Source organism: Bactrocera tryoni, chromosome 1, assembly GCF_016617805.1.
Source record: "Bactrocera tryoni isolate S06 chromosome 1, CSIRO_BtryS06_freeze2, whole genome shotgun sequence".
Classification (NCBI taxonomy): domain Eukaryota; kingdom Metazoa; phylum Arthropoda; class Insecta; order Diptera; family Tephritidae; genus Bactrocera; species Bactrocera tryoni.
Window position 1 is genome coordinate 5,412,390 of NC_052499.1, and position 18,953 is coordinate 5,431,342.

At 36.9% G+C, this 18,953-nt stretch overlaps 1 protein-coding gene across 3 annotated transcripts in view; it reads left to right on the forward strand.

Annotated features, from left to right (window-relative positions):
* Positions 1-12,897, forward strand: part of LOC120766849 (putative transcription factor capicua) — a 64,256-nt gene extending 51,359 nt beyond the window's left edge. For 2 of the 3 annotated variants that reach the window (XM_040092563.1, XM_040092564.1), the window contains 18 exons: positions 28-168; positions 278-1,032; positions 1,100-1,303; positions 1,367-1,497; positions 2,831-3,745; positions 3,822-4,975; positions 5,064-5,309; positions 5,440-5,689; positions 5,935-6,192; positions 7,729-8,849; positions 8,910-9,129; positions 9,196-9,438; positions 9,511-9,856; positions 9,936-10,102; positions 10,165-10,260; positions 10,333-10,517; positions 11,306-11,525; positions 11,599-12,897. In XM_040092563.1, the coding sequence (XP_039948497.1) occupies positions 28-168; positions 278-1,032; positions 1,100-1,303; positions 1,367-1,497; positions 2,831-3,745; positions 3,822-4,975; positions 5,064-5,309; positions 5,440-5,689; positions 5,935-6,192; positions 7,729-8,849; positions 8,910-9,129; positions 9,196-9,438; positions 9,511-9,856; positions 9,936-10,102; positions 10,165-10,260; positions 10,333-10,517; positions 11,306-11,525; positions 11,599-11,627 (6,681 nt within the window). In that variant the 3' untranslated portion in view covers positions 11,628-12,897. The remainder of the gene's footprint in view (positions 1-27; positions 169-277; positions 1,033-1,099; positions 1,304-1,366; positions 1,498-2,830; positions 3,746-3,821; positions 4,976-5,063; positions 5,310-5,439; positions 5,690-5,934; positions 6,193-7,728; positions 8,850-8,909; positions 9,130-9,195; positions 9,439-9,510; positions 9,857-9,935; positions 10,103-10,164; positions 10,261-10,332; positions 10,518-11,305; positions 11,526-11,598) is intronic. The other variant, XM_040092565.1, reaches the window with a different exon arrangement.
* The last annotated feature ends 6,056 nt before the right edge of the window (positions 12,898-18,953 follow it).

Genomic DNA, 18,953 nt, shown 5'->3' on the forward strand with positions numbered 1-18,953 from the left:
TACTCTTTGTTCTTCTCATTTCTTTAGATTAATGTGGACACTCGAGTTTGTGTGCGCAGTCAGATAGAAGGTCGTTCCGGTTACGTTTTTGTGGAGGGCACTGTTACGGCCATCAATCCAAACACAAAACAGTTCACCGTTCAAATTCTCACGGATTCGACACCAATAGTAAGTAATGAAATTTATATTATCTACAAAAAAATACATACATACATCAGAAGTGTAAAAGTAAAATATATTAAATAAATTAAAATACTAACATATGCTACAATTATAGTTCAAAACGGTTAAACGGGCAGATTTGCGACTGCTGCTACCGCCATGGTGGGACGAATTGCGTGAGCTTTCACCTTTTCCACAGCAACACCACACTCATGTTTTTGGCACTCATAAGGCAGGCGGTGCACATTCAGCGCAGCTCACGTCTCCACATCAACAGCGCACTACCGGTGGCAGCGGTACTTCAGGGTCAGCGACACACAAAACCAGTGCCGGTCACCATCATCCACAGCTGAGTTACGTGGCTACACGTTATGACAGCAAAGTTCCGGCACACCTTACGGTAGCGGGCTCACAACAGCTGCCCGCACACATGACGTCATATAGTGCCGCACAACAGCATCTGCAGAAGCAAGAAGAGTATTATCGGACGACTGCCACCTCACCCTTCCAAACTGTAGGTGGTAGTGGGCAGTCATTGCTTGTGAACGCCCACAATGCGGGAGCGATTGGTAAGATAAACGGTAACGGCAACATTGCCACGGCGTCGCTACCTGAAATTGTTGTTTCGCAACAGCAATTGCAGTTGGGTGGCGGCAGCAGCAGCAGCAACAGCCATCAGCTCTCACAATCGCCATCAGATGATCTACAGCGGCGCCAGTCACGGCAATACGATGAATTCGAATCGGATGACGAATTAAAGGGTGTGCAAATAGATGGTTACACGCTTGGCGATGGCGACCCCGAGAAGTTATCGGCGGGCAGTAAGCGCAGCAGTGTACAGAGCCGCGGCAGCACATCAAGCACCCCAAGGTAACGTCGCAAATAGTGTCACTTATAAAATTTTAATATTTTTGTCATTATACTTATACGATTGCAGATCTCAAGGAACCACACCGCATCGCTTCAATAAGGGTGATATTGTTCAGTCGGAATCCGGAGTGCGCAAAAAATACAATGGCAAACAATGGCGTCGCCTATGTGGTATGTGCTCCAAGGAATCTCAGCGTCGTGGTTTGTGCTCGCGCCATCTTAATCAGAAAGGCAATGCTTTTCGGCCTAATGGTGCTAATCGATTTCCTCGGTATGTCATATCAATTGCAGTTTTCAAATATATTAATGATATACTGACACTTTCTCATAACAGTGATATGAATAGCCGTTCGAGCAGTAAAACGCAAGTGGATGAAGACACTTCGCGCGACTCAGAAACGTCACCCAACTACCGTGCGGCAGGCCGCTCTGACCAGGAGGAAACTGATGTGGCTAACATTTTAGGTAATATAAGCAAAAAGCGGGAAAAAATCAACTGCAATATCAAATAATTGTATCAGCTTAGTCAGACTGTGTTCACACAAAGACTTTTTCTCTCGTCCAAACCTGTTTTTGTATAGGCGACTGGACGACAAGAAAAGACGAAAGTACCGTGTTAGGCTTTGTGTTTTTGTTCGTAACCGTTCATGGTAAAGTAAAATTTATCTAATCGAAAATATTTTTGTGCACCGTATACATGAAGTATGCAAGAATTTACGTATGTGAGATATGAAAGAAAATTCAGAAAATTTTCAGACTCGTATGAACGAAATAAGGAGACACCAAAAGAGTACATGCTAATAATGAAAAACACGAGTCCTCGTGTGAACATAGTATTATGTGATTAATTTTTACATTACAAAAACTTTAAGGTAAAATATTTAAAGAGTAAAAGAATTTTTCCGATACACCGACTTTATACCTCGCTTCAAGCAAGCAAAATAAAATCGCTTCATACATCCAAGCAGTTGTACATCATAACTTCAGTAGTATATCAGTTTCTCAGTTTCGGAAACTAATCCACATGTACTTAAGAATAATGAGCAAACGCTGTGTATATTGTTAAAGCATCCCTGTAAACGGTGTTTTAAGTATTGAGCACTTGAAAACTCACTTTTCTTAACCATCAATTTACACCTACAAAAACAAACTCTCTATTCCATACTTTTTCCAACAACTAAAACAATACATGAGATTGACCAGGGAAAAACAGTGGCAACAACATTTTCAAGTACCTGAAAATGAACATTGATTCACATGTAATATATTGTTGAAATTATGGCCTTGAGCCCCTCCTTTCATGTCAGCAGGTAAATTGCAAATGTGCGAAAGAACAAAAACACTAAATAAGAAAAGTGTGAAGTGCAGATTTTCAAGAGGATGCTATAGCGTTCATATGTGTAGGAAAATATACAAAATACGAGAGATTAGTGTTGAACTGACGTTTGCAGAAACGAAACTAAAACGCCAAGTAAAAATCACCGCAGGAGCGGGAAAACTGCAACATATTCTTTGTGCAAAGTTTGAATTTGCCTAAATATGCATAAAAATATTAATTATTTATAGAATACAAAGTGTTAGAAGTGAAATAATATAAAAATCAGTTACGTACCCGTGTTCATTAACTATACGCCCGAAAATGAATTTAAATATTTTTTTGCCCAGAGATGACGTCGCTGGAAATTTATATCTTCAATGCTTAAGTAATTTTATGTGCATATGTGCAGTGTCTTTTTATTTGTTATTATTTTATATTTTAATTCTAACTTTAAACGTGCATTGCTCATATCCTCCACAGTGTCACTGAGCAGTTCACGTTCGGCCACGCCAAGCTATTCTTCGCCTGTCAACCACGGTACCTCGCCGATGAATGTTACCAACTCGCCCGTGCCAGTCGTCTCCAATCGCCAAAATTTTTTCACTCCAATAGGCGGTGGCCCCGTTGTGACAGCGGACGCGCAAACAACTAAGTGGAAGCCAGCAGCTAGCCCCGTACAGTATGGTACAGTGGGCTATTCACAAGTTATACGCCCCGAAACGGTGCGTGCGCAAGGCAACGCTACCGCCCCACCGCCACAACAGTCGCCCGTCTCTATGGTGATACACAATCAGAACAGTGCTAATTTAGCAGCTGCGCAGCTGCACGGAAGCGCTGGCAATATACATCATTCCTCTCTGCACTCAGCGCATCACCAGGTACCGCCACCACTATCTCCAGCACAATCTGCTGTCATGCAGCAGCAGCATCATTTGCAGCAACCGCCACTCGCGCATAGCCATATATCCCTGTCGCCAGGCGGGCCACCTCCACCGCAACCGATCGTTAGCAGCGCTGTGATTGCACCACCTCGGCCACCTGCTTCTGTGGTTACAAGCGTTGGTCACGCCACCACCAGCGTTATACGGATCTCACCTGCTGCCGCCGCCGCCGCTGCCGCAAATAATGGTTCCACACATAGTAGCACCGCAGCACCGACATTGCCGCAATCCTTTCATCCTGTCATAGTCGATCCCACGCAGTTGGTGCCTTTGCTCTCGCCGGCGAGTGGCAATTCATCGTTGCAGACAGGACAACCCACATTGGTTTCGATCAGTAGCGGTTTGGGTGTGGGTGGGAGCAATAGTTCGCTCTTAGCCACCGCACATCAGCATAATTTACAACAACAGACGGCAGCGTCACCGATTTCAAATGAAAAGACGATTCCAAAAAACGGTATGTGGCGCTAAAAGTCGTAATTTTCCAATACTTAATACTAATCGTGTTTTTTTTCTATTATTTATGTATTTAGGATTTCCGCCGGGGTCGATATATCAATGGCAAACGCTGTTGCCCACCATCAGTCAGTCCCCCGTTAAACCGACCAATTTTACAATAGCCGGCATCATACCGCCAACGGCGGAAACACCACCTCCACAACAACAGCAAACAACACAAGGAATTAATTTGATAAATCACCATGGCGCCCACAACAATCTCAGCAACCATAGTATGAGCGTTGGTCATAAAATGACCGCCGACTTAGACTCACCCGAAAAACCGCTGAATTTCTCAACAAGTGATGCGGCGGCCGCCAAGATTAATACTTTTAATAAAAATAATGGAGCAGGCACATCTAGTAGTAGCGGGGGCAACAGCAGCGTACCACAAGAAGATAACGACGATCAATTAGATGATGATGTATTCGAACCAATGGCACCAGCGCACCCCAAGCCGAAGCACGCACGATTCGCCATCAACAGCAGCAGTGATAACTATAGATATGGCAGTTCGTCAAAGAATAAATATGGCAATGAGGGTATGGGAGAGGCGAAGACGTCATCAGCATCGGGTAATAGCGGTTCGGCGGCCAAGCGACGTTCCCAATCGCTCAGCGCATTACAACAACAACAACAACAGCAGCAGGCAAAATCAACTGCCGGAGGAGGAAATTGTGCCATTGACAAGGAACCCTCCAGTCCAGAACCAGACAAAATCCGACGCCCTATGAACGCCTTTATGATTTTCTCTAAAAAACATCGTAAACTAGTTCACAAAAAGCATCCGAACCAAGACAATCGCACTGTTAGCAAAATTCTAGGTGAATGGTGGTACGCTTTGAAACCGGAACAGAAAGCCAAATATCATGAATTGGCCAGTTCGGTAAAGGACGCCCATTTCAAGATGCATCCACATTGGAAATGGTGTTCGAAAGACCGTCGTAAGTCCTCTAGTTCTGGCAAGGGGGAAACTTGTGGAGGGCCTTTGGACAGTAGTGACGGCATCGACTTGCCAATACATAGTCCCGGTTCAGCAAGTGCTTCAAGCAACACCGCCATCGATTCTCAAACCGATATCATACCACTTACAATTGAGGAAACTCTGGGTCAAGTGAAAGAAGAAAAGACAAGTATTAAAGCAGAGTTGGTGCAGCCAAACGAAACCCAACAGTCCGACGATGAACACGTAAGTTACACGAATTACTAAAACATTTATATATTTTACTTCATTAATTATTATATCAAAATTGTTTTAAATATGCGTTTCGCTGTAGATGCTGGTGGTAGATGAAGCCACAAACAGTAAGCTGAGCAGCAATAACTGCAATTTAGGATCTCAACAGCAGGAATCTGCATTGAAGCAAATAGATTTAAAGTGTCGTGAACGCGTTACCGATTCCGATGTTGAAGATACTGCCTATGATTACAGAAAAACCGTAACAAATGCAGTGAAGAGTGTACACAGTGAAAATTCAGCTGAAAACGAGAAGGTTAATAATGACTCTACAAAATTAATATTGGTATTGTATTTTGTATTGTTTTTAATAAAATTAAAAATTAAGCAATAATTGTCAATATATAAGTTTTTTTCCTTATTTATTGCACAACTTTACTTTGATATTTAAATAATAATCTCTTCTCAATTCAAAGCTCTCAATGTCGAAGGAAGCTAGCATAAAAAATGAAAGCCAAAATAAATCGGAGGAAATATTAGCGCTCAGCACTTCTGGCAATAACGCGCTTAACGTCAACACTGAGCGAGATATTACATTGAAACCGAAACCCATCAAGCCATATGCTTCCAGCATTGAAAGTAACATTCTTAGTCCACAGCAGCTGCCGAAGTATTCATACAACAGTCCGAAGAACCCAATCGGTGTAACACCATTCCAACCAACAGGCGAGCGCAATAAATTATAAACGAAATACAATTTAGAAAAGTGGTTGCATAGTTTTTTTTTTTAATTGTTTTTGAAAAGCGTTTTTAATGGAACACATTTAATTTCGTTGTGCATAATATTTGAGCCCACTGTTAACGGTGGCGACATGGCATAATGCTTTTCTATTGTATTTTCATAATATGCAACTTTCTCTCATATTTAAATGTGTTAATTTATAACAATATTCGTATTTGTTCTCATGTAGGCGGTGCGTTCAAAACCATGCCCATAAGCCCGAAAAGCACAAAGATAGACGAACAGCAGCTGCAACCACTGCATATAAAGCAGGAGGATATCAAGCAAGAGTTACCTTCGCCATACAAAATGAATGGCGGCGGTGCAAATGTAAATAGCGTATTCACTTTCAATGTACCAATGGGCGCAGCAGGGGGTATGAATCAAAAGACCCAACAGACAACAGGACACCCATTACGCAGTCCTAATACTATGGAGGGTAGTAAAGGTATTCACGAACTCTATACATGTATTATCAGTTCTTATAATTTATATATTATAAAATAATAAGTTGTTATGATTTATCATAATTCTTTTTCAGTTGTTGCTATTGTGTTGTATTTTCGGTTTATATGTACTGCTGTAATTTGATTTTTATTTCCCGTTTATTTTAGCTACTTCGTTGATTTTTGAATCCTTATCAATCAGCTGTTTAAACAATTGTATAAATTTCCTAAATCAATATGCAACCACCCATCATTTTCATCATTGTCATAAGCATCCTTAGTATTTCATTAATTGTTACTTAATTTTCAACTAATTATTAGGTCCATGTTTTAAAAGAATTCATCTTCATTTTTATTTTTATTTTTAATATATTTTCCATATGCAATAGCATTTTTACGTGTTTTCTAGCAAATCAAAAGTTGCTGTCTCTCTCTATTTCTTTCTCTCTCTTCATCATTCTTCACAACTAACCATTGACCATGCCATGCTTACATGTGCATTAATTGTTTACCAAATCATCATCAACACATACATATATATTTGCATTTTGCGAAAATTAAAATTCGGTAATATATGAATGCAGCAAGTCAGTTGTTGGTCGCAAAAGCCACAGAGCGCCGCAAAGATACTCGTTCCCACGACGTTTCTGACGTCGTCGATGATGACTACGATGCTTACGAGACCGAAACCGATTTTGATGATATAGAATTCTATACGATACCAAAATTACGTTTAACCAGCACACCCACAACGCCTATCTGCAGCAGAACACCAACAACGAAAACGTTTTCATCAATTTTGGCTGTGAGCACGGTTGAGCCAGTGGCTGATCGGCCCCCACCATTGAAACGAAGACAATTCACTATCGTTCGTTCATTGACACCACAACAACAGCACAACTCACCACATCGTCAGTTAAAGTATTTACATCAGCGGCGGGTGGAGACACCGCCTACACTAATAACACGCGTACCTACACCCTTTGGTGTTAATGAGCCACTATCGCCGAAGCTCAGACGGCAATCGTTGAATGCATCACCGGCATTACAACAACTCGTGCCAGCTGTACCCAGTACTGCTCAGTTCGCAATTATTCGTACACACCACCATCACCATCATCATCATCCACATTCCAATCCCCACTCGAATTCACATTCACTAAGCTCTACACCGCCACCTTTGTTTTTCAACAAAGCAACTAGGAGCGCAACCATGATATCACCGCTCACTCTGCCTGCGTCTACCACAGTATCAAACACCAACTGCTCATCCCTTATATCCTCATCATCAACTCTTACATCCACATCCACATCAACAACAGTTTCATCCTCCTCGCAAACTGACAAAATTAATGTTTTCCCCTCTCATTGCTCCTCGTACAATGCTAACAACAACAACAATAACAATGACACGCCAATTCTGTCATCTATAACAAAACCGCCGGCTCCAACGACAACAACAACGATTGCCAAAAAACTGTTTACAATTAAAAACGGCTGTTTTAATAACAATTCAAATCTCATCACAAATGATAAAGATGTGTTTAATAAAAACCCAACAGCTACCCGCTCCACCATTCTGTGCGACTCGATGGTAATGGAGGCGGTGAAAGACGTGCAGATAAACGAGACCGATGCGGAGACATCAGCTGTTGATGCAACTTCCAACATTAAAACACCAGCGATCACAATTCAACAACCACCGACGATGCTGGTGATAACTGATGCACAGCGTTATGCCAGCAGTTCCACTGCTCAGTTATTGCCGCATAAATTGAAGAAGTTGTCAGACGCTGGCAATGGGCCAGCCACATACACCTACGTATTGGCCACTAATAGCAACGCCGGCCCCAACAAAGCCAGTGGAACTGTCAATCCAAACGCGTTAAATATTAATTCGACCCCCTCCACACCTATTACAGTCAAACATTCGAATAGTGTTGCGACCACTTTGCGTCCATTGTCGCTGATCAGCGTGAATTCTTGCAACAAGATTACGCTTCCGGCGAACGCACGCATACTCGCCGCAACCTCATGCTCTTCGAATAGCAACCATAGCGGCAATATTGTCGCAATGAGCAACGGCAGTGTAGGAATTGGTGGTGGTGGCAATGCACCGCCAATTGGTAGCACGCTAACGCTATTGAGTACGGCATCATCACTCACGGCAACCGCTACACGTTTGGGCTGTGGCAGCGGTAGTGGCAGCAATATCAAGAACAATAATAACAGTATCATTACAATTACTAATGCGACTAACAGCAGCAGCAGCAGCAATAACAACAACAATCTCAATAACATATTCACTTTCAGCAGCAACGACACAATAGCAACAACTAGCGGGACCGCCGCCTTCAATGCTGACGTCAAAAGTGGCAGTGGCGGCATCGAAGGCAACGGCGGTGGTAGCACTTCGATTTTAATGTTCAACTCAAATATTGCAACTGTTGTTAATTCCACAGCCAACGCAGCTGCATCATCGGTGCCTTCGTCACCTGCATCGGCTAGCATAGCCAACAGCTCGACCGCGGGCTCCTGTTTTACCAGCACTCCAGTCATGACGCCAACACAAATACTCGCAACAACGGCTGGTGGTAATGGCGGAATCGCAAGCGGCCAGAAGCAAATACTTTTCACAGTTAACAATATGTTAAATCAGGTGAGTTTATAAATATAGCCAAGTATAAATAAAAATAATAAAAGTGAACAATTTCTCCAGGTCGCTCTTCTACCAATGCCACAACTAACAGAATCAGCAGGCAGTATCGCCGGCGCCGGCAATGTTTCTTGTGGGCCAATTAAGCCAACTCCAATCTCGTACCCCAATTACAAGAAGAATAATGGCCAAACGACTTACGGTGTGAATACAAATATAAGTGGCGGTAGTGCGTTATCAAATACCAACAACAACAACGCTATTTTACTGCACAATTATACTGGTTTGTGGGCATTTATTCTGTATTTTTAACTATACATATTTTATATTTAATTTTACCCCTTGGCAGAATCTACACCAAAATCACCGTCTTGCAAATCTTTACCTACCACTCCGAAATCGGCGTGCTTGTCTTCAACTTTCGCAATGAATCCACCGGACTCGGCTGGTAAACGCAGCACAGATAGCAGCTCCACTTCAGCTTTGGACGCCGAGGATGAGCAGAATGACATTGGTGGCAGACAGCAATTCATTTTAGCACCAACGCCTGCGCAACTGGGACGTGCGAAATTCCCGCGACGTAAAAATTTTTGTATGTACTAATCAGTATTTAGGTTATATTCTTAGTACGTCCATATTATTTCCTATTATAAAACAATTGCAGCTTCAAACAACACAGCTAGCGATAATAGCAATAATAACACATTTGCTACAACTGTTCTGATGGGGTGCAACTCTATGAAGAATTTGAATTCGCCTATTATGGTGGACTCATCATCGCCGATTATTGGTAATGTGAACACGGTTGTCAGTTCGATGACATCAGCGCTGCCCACACCCACCTCGTCAACGAACACGCCCAACAGCGATGAACAAATGCCAACTACACCATCGGCGGTTAATAGCAATAGCAGTGTCGGTAGCGTGAGTGATTTAAGCGGTATGTTGAACCCCAAGTCGCCGTTAAAATCAGCATCAGCGACCAAAAAGAAAAACGATGACATGGATAAGTGAGTGCCGTTCCATGGAAAATCAACGTTTAATAAATATTTAAATTTCTTATATATATTTCTTTTTCTACTTATACAGCGTCCTAAAACAAGTTGATTTCGAGAAGAAATATCAGGCATTGCCACAGTTCAAACCCGAGGATTGCCTATCTCCCAGCGCCATCGCAGTGCCATCATCGCCACGCGTCTACGGCACTAATTATCGAAAGAAGAATCCACCACAGCCAATTGTGCCACCAAAAAAGCGTGAGTAACAATTTGGTATAAACGCATACTGATTAACAACATTCAACATTATTTATTTGTAGTCGTGTGCGAGGATGAATCAGCCATTGAGACAGCATCCTTGCCATCAACGCCGTCACAGCGTTTCTTTGGGCCCGATTTCAACATTGAACAGCTAAGTAAGTGCTAAACCCATTACTGGCTTGTTAAGTGTATACGGATTTTTCATGTTGAACTTGACTTAATTATAGATTTGGAAAACTCCGATGAGACAGACCGTTCGCCGCGTACTCCACAAACCCCTTTACAAAGTGCACGATCCGATGCGAGCGAGAAGGGTCATCGTAAAGTATTGGAAATACGTCGCAAGTTTGTTTATCAACTTTTCAACGAACACGGCATGTTTCCATCAACTCAAGCTACAATGGCTTTTCAGGTATGCAACATGAAGATATACTCATTTATTGTATTTAAAATAAATTATATAAAAGAAATTTCTCGCCGCGTTAATCGTTGAAAAGATTTATAATAACAAATATTCAGAAACAACTACGATACCTTTAGCGTTGGGTAATAAGTTTGTTATCGAATTTGTAAGCAGTTAGACAATAAAGTTAATACGCAAGCAAACTACGAGATAAACTTAATATGCGTTACTCAGGGGATAGCATATATGTATGTGCATTGATGCATTGATATCTCTTTGTATATTCTTTATACTCCGAACGGGGTATAATAAGTTTGCCACGAAATTTGTAACACCCAGAAGAAAGCGAATTAATTTAGCCATGTCACATCAGTCTGTCCTTCTGTCTGTATATACGCGAACTGGTCAATCCGATTTTGAGATATCTATCTGATATTTTGCACACATCTTTTTCTCTCCAAGCAGCTGCTCAATTTTCGGAACCACCGATATCGGACCACTATACCATTTAGCTGTCATACAAACTGAACGTGTTTGTATGGAAAGCTTTTTCATTTGGCGAGATATTTTCACCAAATTTGGCACGGGTTGATGCCTAAGGTAACGGTAAAATCCTCAATAAAATTATTCAGATCGACTCCCTATAGCATATATCTGCCATACAATTGACCTATCAAAATCACATTCTTCTCGGTGATCTTTGTATTTGTGAACGGTATCATTGCTTCGATGCTACCGAAGTTAAAGCTTTCTCTTGTTTTTTTTTTTTATTGTTCACCTGCTTTCTTTCTTTTTAGAAAAAGCACATCGATGTATTTCCGCGAAAACAAGATCTCCAATTGAAAATACGCGAAGTGCGTCAAAAGTGCATGAGTCAGGCCGGATTCACACCACACTCGGCCGGTCCTATGACGCCATCTGCTGAAACCAGCCTGTGCACAACTTCGGCAACAATAACAACAAACACAACTATAGCAACAACATCGCTGCACCAGAACTATGGCAGCGGAGAAAATTGTAATGCAAAAAAATTTTAAATCCATGCCCACAATATTTGACCGAACATCTCTTATTGTTTTTTTCTGTTTAGATGCGCAATCACAATCAAATGACGAATAATTAAGTGAAGCTTCCCCGAATACGCAGCTCGTGTAAAGAGCTGATAGTATTAAAACACAATAGCAACTATTGTTCATATTTCTTAGAGAGAGAGAGAGAGAGAGAGAGAGAGAGTTAAGGGGAGAGTTCAGTACAATCAAATTCAAATTCATTGTGCCATGGCAAAATGTAATTATGCAATTTATGCATATAACCATATAATGCCATCAAGAGCTGTAAGTAATATTTGCAACCGCAAAGAGGGAAATTTTTAATGCCAACCTAAAAAAATTTTTAAACATATACATGCCGATACAAAGGAAAGCAATTCCCTTTGATATACCAGATGAACTGCGTCAACAGTGTAAAAGTTCTGTGACAATGATAGTGTATTATGGTTCGAAAACGATTTGATTGCCTCTTTTCGAATGTTTTCAAATTTATGTTATAGTTGGAGAATTCACAGAAGACATAAATTGATAAATGATAGCAAACCGATTAATATAAGCAATAAGCTACTGCAATATGACACGCGACCTGGCAACAACACGTTTCCACAAACCAACAACGCTAGTAAAGAATTTCCAGCATTAATTGATAAACGCATACGCCATGCCTAGAAAACTGAAATGAAATGGATTCGAAAATCGATTTTATTAATATAATCACAAATATAGACACAAAATGAACAGCACAGTAAAGAAACACACAGTAAAGTGATTTAGCACACATATAATGCTAAAACTTTAAAACATATATAACTAATCCCAATTAATTAAAGCTTAAATAGTTTTTAATTTTAAAACGCATCAATAAACAATACTGCAAAGCATACAGGATAGAAATCAACCTTTATTCAAGCATATAATCAATGTAATGAATTCAAATAAGTGAATAATGAATTAACCGATTGTATTAGTACACTCAAACAAACAAAGAAAAACAAAAAACAAAATAAAATAAAATAAAGAAGTACAGAAAATAAATAATTAATTATTAACTAAGTAGCCTTTGCAGGTTAGTGGGTGAAGTGAACTCAAAGTTTAAATTAAATTACATTAAATTAATTATAGATGAAGCTTAAATATGTCTTAAACATAATGTTAACACATTTAATAAATTGCTACAAACGGCACACGGTGAAAATTATACAAACATGGCAAACATGCTTGCACGCAGAGATATAATAACGAAGTAACCCATTCAAGACACCAATATTATTATTTTGTTCAACATTTTAAAACAGCACATATGTAAGCAAACAAGTAAATGCATGCAAATTTTTGATTAAGCACATACACAAACACACACAGATAAAAGCATTGGTAATTGAGCAAACATAACCTATAATTACTTTTAAGCGTCTTGCACATTTTCGGCGATCTTCTTACAACTATGCAGTTTATTTTACATAATGAAAAAGAATCGCCCACAAGTTAGTTGTAAAAACATTGAAACATAAATTGAAGTAAAATTTCGTGTAAATCAAACAAACATTTATTTATTTATTTCTTTGTATAAATAAGCCGCCAGCACAAAGCACTTTTTTCTTATTTTAAAAACGTGCAATTTGTTTCAAAAACCCGCTACTTTCCGCTCCACAATCCACACAATCATTTCAACCTGCCTATGTCTTCTTTACCCACCTACCTCCCTTGCTTTTAAAGCGCCGTTTTATATACACTTTGTATTTTAACTGAAATTTTATTAAAAAAAAAAAATTAATTGAATTTTAATTTATGATTTTAACATTTATTTTAACTAAACAATTTGAAAACAATACAACAATGTATTTTCCTTGCATACTGTAACTCGAGAAATTAATTGTTAATGAATGAATTTGTGCGCAATGAAGCATACACTATAGTTTTAATACAATTTTATATTTATTATTAGGTTATTTCGATATCGTTGGCGGCCTTATGGTTATGACGTACGTAATATATCTAGCCCTCAGCCACATCGAGGCAAAAGTTTTTCTTTATTATTTTAAGCTTTTATTATGCGGCTTTCTTGAATTTCTAAAAATCGTCTTTTGTAGAAAAATTACAAATTTGCTTATAACTTAGTTAAACCCAGCTGTTCTCATTGAAAATTGTACAAATTAATTTCAATGATTTTTAAATATTTGCTTTAATGCGCCAATTTTAAATGCGCCCATTCGCTTACAACACTGAAATGAGATATGTGAAGCAAACACGCATACGTACATACATATGTTTGTGAACACAAATGTGAGCGACTGTCGTCTTCCACTTACAATACTGCAATATTATAAATATTGCTTTTCTTTTTTTTTTTTATTTTAAACATATGTGCATTAATATTTTATACTTAAATAAATAAAAACAAACCTTACTTTTTGTGCTTTAGTAATTTTTACTAAAGAAAACTATTTGAGCGAATGTTTTCAACCAATTTTTAGTAATGTTTAAACTAAACTCGTTTGAAATTTCTTTTTGCAGCAACATTTCGAAAGAAGATTTTTTAAGTTTTAAAATATGTTTATTTTCACATTTTATTACAAACTTTGGTAATTATATATACATATTTCCTTGCATGCATTTAAGACTGTGTGACAATTTTTTTTATTCATTATGCATTGTAGTAAATATTATTATTTATGAAACACTTACACATATGCATGCATACTCGTATTTGAACACGCATACCGTGTACGGATTTCTATCGAAATTTTGTCTTGTAGTTAAGTTAATATTTTAGTTATCTTACTTTTTCAATAGTTTCTTCTTAATAAGTTAATAACAAAATATACTAAAGTCTCAAATACTAATGCCAACAAACTTATTGTTAATTAATATATACATATAAAACTATGCCTATGTAGTAATTTTTTTTATTATTTCTAAGAAAGAAGAAAAAATGTATTATCTTAAAATGTTTATATATCGAAACACAAGTGCATTTGCTTTAGTATCGTAAATTACAAAGCAAAGCTGTATGTTTTATCTTTTCTATAGCCCATCATAAAAACATATATATCTAAAGAAAATGAAACAAGTAGTGCATATAAAAATTATAAATGTGTTTTTAGAATGTTAAATAAATTTTGATTTTATGCAGAAAATAATTTTTTATGTTATTGTTTTATTTAAGCCGTTTGTTTGCTTATTCGAACCTTAGCAATACCCCCGGAGACAAATTAGCCTGTTTCATATATTTTTTTATATTTGTTTAATTGTAAAGTTTTGAGCTTCCCCAGCGCACTTTGGTTGTTAACAATTTTTAAATCAATTTGTTGATTTGGTTATAAAAATTTGTTACAATGCTCAGCCATTGCATAATAGAATATGCACATTAAAAAATATTTATTTGCTATAATAATCAAAGACTCATGCAAAACTCTAATAGCGCGAAGACATCCCAAGGTTTCAATTCATTATAGGAATTTGAAATTCATTCTTAATTTTTTTAAGCTTGCTGTTTACAATAACACCATTTTACAAACTGTTGTTTTTGTTATAATCTCTACGTTATATACATATGCGCAACATATAATAAACTCAAGAAAATGTGCCAAGCGGAGAAATACAAATACAAGTACGATGTAATTATGAAGAATTTTCTAATTAATAATAAAGAAATAAAATTTAAGAGAACTGGAATATGAAATATAAAACACAATCAAATATAACGTGGATGCATTAGCAATACTAAAAATCAATTTAGAAACGATTAAGCCCCTAAATAACACAAATAATTTGTAAATAAACACTTGGATTGTCAGCAAGAAAAAGGCAGATGTCAATTTGTGGTTGGTATCAGATGTTGTATAATATTTCAAACTGTGTAACTTTCAGTGTTGATATAAAGAGAGAGTAGACCACTTTTACTTTTTGAAATTTTTTTTATGAAACGTTTAAATCTTAAACCAATCTAAACCGATGCTACATTAAAGTTGAGTTGACTTCAAAGTATATTTCGTTAAATTTATATGGAGAAACTTTCAAAAATGCGGCAATGACAGCAATTAGGAGTATCAGGAGTACCTCGGAAAAAGTATAACTGCGGTGACACTTTTATAACATATGTACTTAACACGCGGTGTTACATCATCCGAATTCAAAACATCAGGTTCATTAATTAGCTAATAGGTTTTCCGAGAGGGTTTTTTAACTTTTCCGAAAGCATGAGGAATATTTTTGAAGTGAAAATGTAATTTTGTGTGAAAACCTCGGCTAATCTGATATTGTACAAGAATGTTATCAACAAATTTAAAAATAACTTTCCGGCGTTACCTTGTCAAATATGTGCAGGAATATTATACCATATCAGTGCAGTGGTTTTGAAGTTATGTAGAGCGAAATACTAGTAACTTCGTCAATTTTACTCCAACCAAACCTTTATAAATTCCTCTATGCTCCTCCACTTCTTTTGTGCCGAACTCAGGTCCGTAAATTATTTTTCTTAAATATTTGTCATTTTATCCTTCGTTTTTGATGGGTTTCAATCTGAATTTTTTTTTATCATATTAAAAATCTGCTCTAGTCCATATGCGTTCACTGCAAATCTTCGAAAGCTATCTTTTGAACTCATTGGGTCTTTAAGTAAAAATGTATGCGAATCTCTCTCCCTCTAAACAGCTTTAAAACTACATGTATAATCGAAGATGTTTTCTTAACGTTTCGCTGTGTTTATGTTTGCTGATTGAACAGAACAAAAATAACACAAATTCAGTGATGAGAAGCAAAAACAATTATGTATGCAATGTTTACAAAATTTAAAATATATAAAAATACACAAACTTTCTGAAACCAACTCATACTAAAAAACAATTAAATCATAATAACATACACATGCACATATCTGTATGTATAAATATATAAATAATATTTAAATATAATTGATTATAAATAATGCGAGTGCGCTGTACAAGAAAACCAAACCAAAGCAAATTACAAAACTTTTGGCGACAACCCTTTTGGATATGACGAAAAACAAAAACGACATACATGACTGCATACACACACATTAACCGTATGAAAACTGCAATTATTTAGCAAGAAGAGTGAAAAAACACAAAACAAAACCGCGTTTCGGACTCAAAATTCTAAAATTCAGGTATTACGAAAATAGTCTTGAACTATAAATCAAGGAAACATAATTATGTAATTTAAATGTAAGTGAAAGTGAATAAATAAATTAAAACTAGAACAAGAATTAAGCAAATATTTAGATACATCGTTTTACAAAAACCAAATATGTATTTTAACAAAATGTTTCCATGAAATAAAAACGATTAATATTAAGAATGAATTCATTACCAGCAAATAAAAATTATTGAAAAAAAAAAATATATATGGTTTGTTAAGTTCATAGGATTTGAAAAAAAAAGTAATAAAATTCAGCTACTTTCCTTGAGCTTTGGTAAATAATGACACTAAAGTCGGTTTAAAGGTTAAGGTGCATCGCTTTGGCTATTAAATAGTACACCCACGCCCACACATACACTTAACTTACTCAATAACTCAATGTTTGGAAACATGAACTGTTATACCACTTATGTATATTTATTTAAAATCACTCTCATATGCTGAAAAATCGTCGGCTTGTTGAAGACATCGCCACTTACCGGAAAATCCTTTAATTGTCTTGGAATATCCGTACTAGACTTACCCAGTTATTGGTCTCAAAATGACGCTCCGGTTTTTAGGGTTAAAAGGTTATTTTTAATTATTCAATACGTTAATCTTTTCATTTATCGAAACTGCTTGTAAGTTTTTTTGTAGGCAAACCCAAAACCAACAGACGGGATTTTAATAATGTACATTTCTGCTTTGTTGAAAACTCGATCTTTGTAAAGGTGGAATTGGAACCTAAAGTGTACTGATAACTGGGACATTGCCAGCCAGTTTCAATGTAGACAGTTTTCAAAGCTGCCGTTCACTAATGTTATTGAGAATGTTTTTATCGTTATTTGTTTTTTTTTTTATCAAAAGTTATTATCTGAAACGGAAAAAAATATCTATGAGCGCCTTCACTTGTCCTTATTCGCAATTGTAAAGTATTTTCTCTCGACAGAGTTGCGAATACATATTTTGAAATATAGTTAAATCTATTTTAGCTTTAATCAAATCCAGTTTAGTTGATTATTACATATACATACATATGTATATGTAAACACTCATACAAATGTATATATACTTTTAAAATATTGCACAAACGAAACTTAACAAATATACGTACATGAAAATAAAATAATTGCATAAATAATTGAAGATTGACGTAATGATGTGCATTTTAAAAATGAAAGCAGTAAGTGTGTTAGGAAGTGCATAACCTCACTTAAATTTACGAAAGCATAATACAAAAGAAAAAGTAAATAAATAAAATAATATACATGTGAAGGTATTGAAAACATAGATTATCTTCAATTGAACTTTAAATGAACACATAAACAAGAAGACAGACAAAAGAAAAACATATTGATTTAGAGTCAAGGTCATCTACATTTTTTAAATTTGTGATGTTTTGGCAAAAGCGCTATTATTTCTAAAAGAAATTAAAGAAACCAATTACTGAGAATATTACGTTCATGAACGAAACGAAAAATTGCCGAATGTGTTTGTCCCCAATTGCACCGAAATGTGTCTAAATTTGCAAACATCTTTCTTTAGATCTACAATAACATTGATACATACAAATATTGTATTTCCAAATTCAATATGAGTAAGACTACTGTCAAAGCAGAATTATTGCAATGAATGTAAATTGTGAAAAAAACAACAACAGTTATACATAATTACAAATATTGCATAGCATTATACATACATACATACATATATATGAAATAACTAATAAAAAAGAATGAAAATAAAAAAGAAAAATAATGAAAAAGTTTATATATATTATTACAAATACGAGATACTTAAATATAAAATTTATTCTAAAAAACAACGACTTTTAATTGCTTAGTATTTCATCTTCTCTTCTTCTTTACTGGTGGCGCCAAGCGGAGACTGGAGTCATGTGCAGAAGTTCACGCAAGTGAGGAAAGTTCTCTGATTGCCATTCACTTGGGAGTGGCCAGAAACGATTATTTTACTTATGACTCAAGCAATTCACGACCAAGTATCCTCTGGATAGCCAGAAAACATCCGTTTGAAGACGAGCTAAATTGAGAAGGCGAAACATCCGCTCCACAGGGTTGTGCGCTGGGTTTGGAACCCGCAACGTAAAAAACACCACCAATAAAAAATTTTTAATCACTTCTGCAAACAAAACTCGCGCATCATGTAGCCGTCAAAAATTCCCCTGTGTCTGACGGAGTGTTTTGAAAAAAGAATGAAGCTATTGCTCGTCTTTCTTTAGCGGGGAATAACCCCT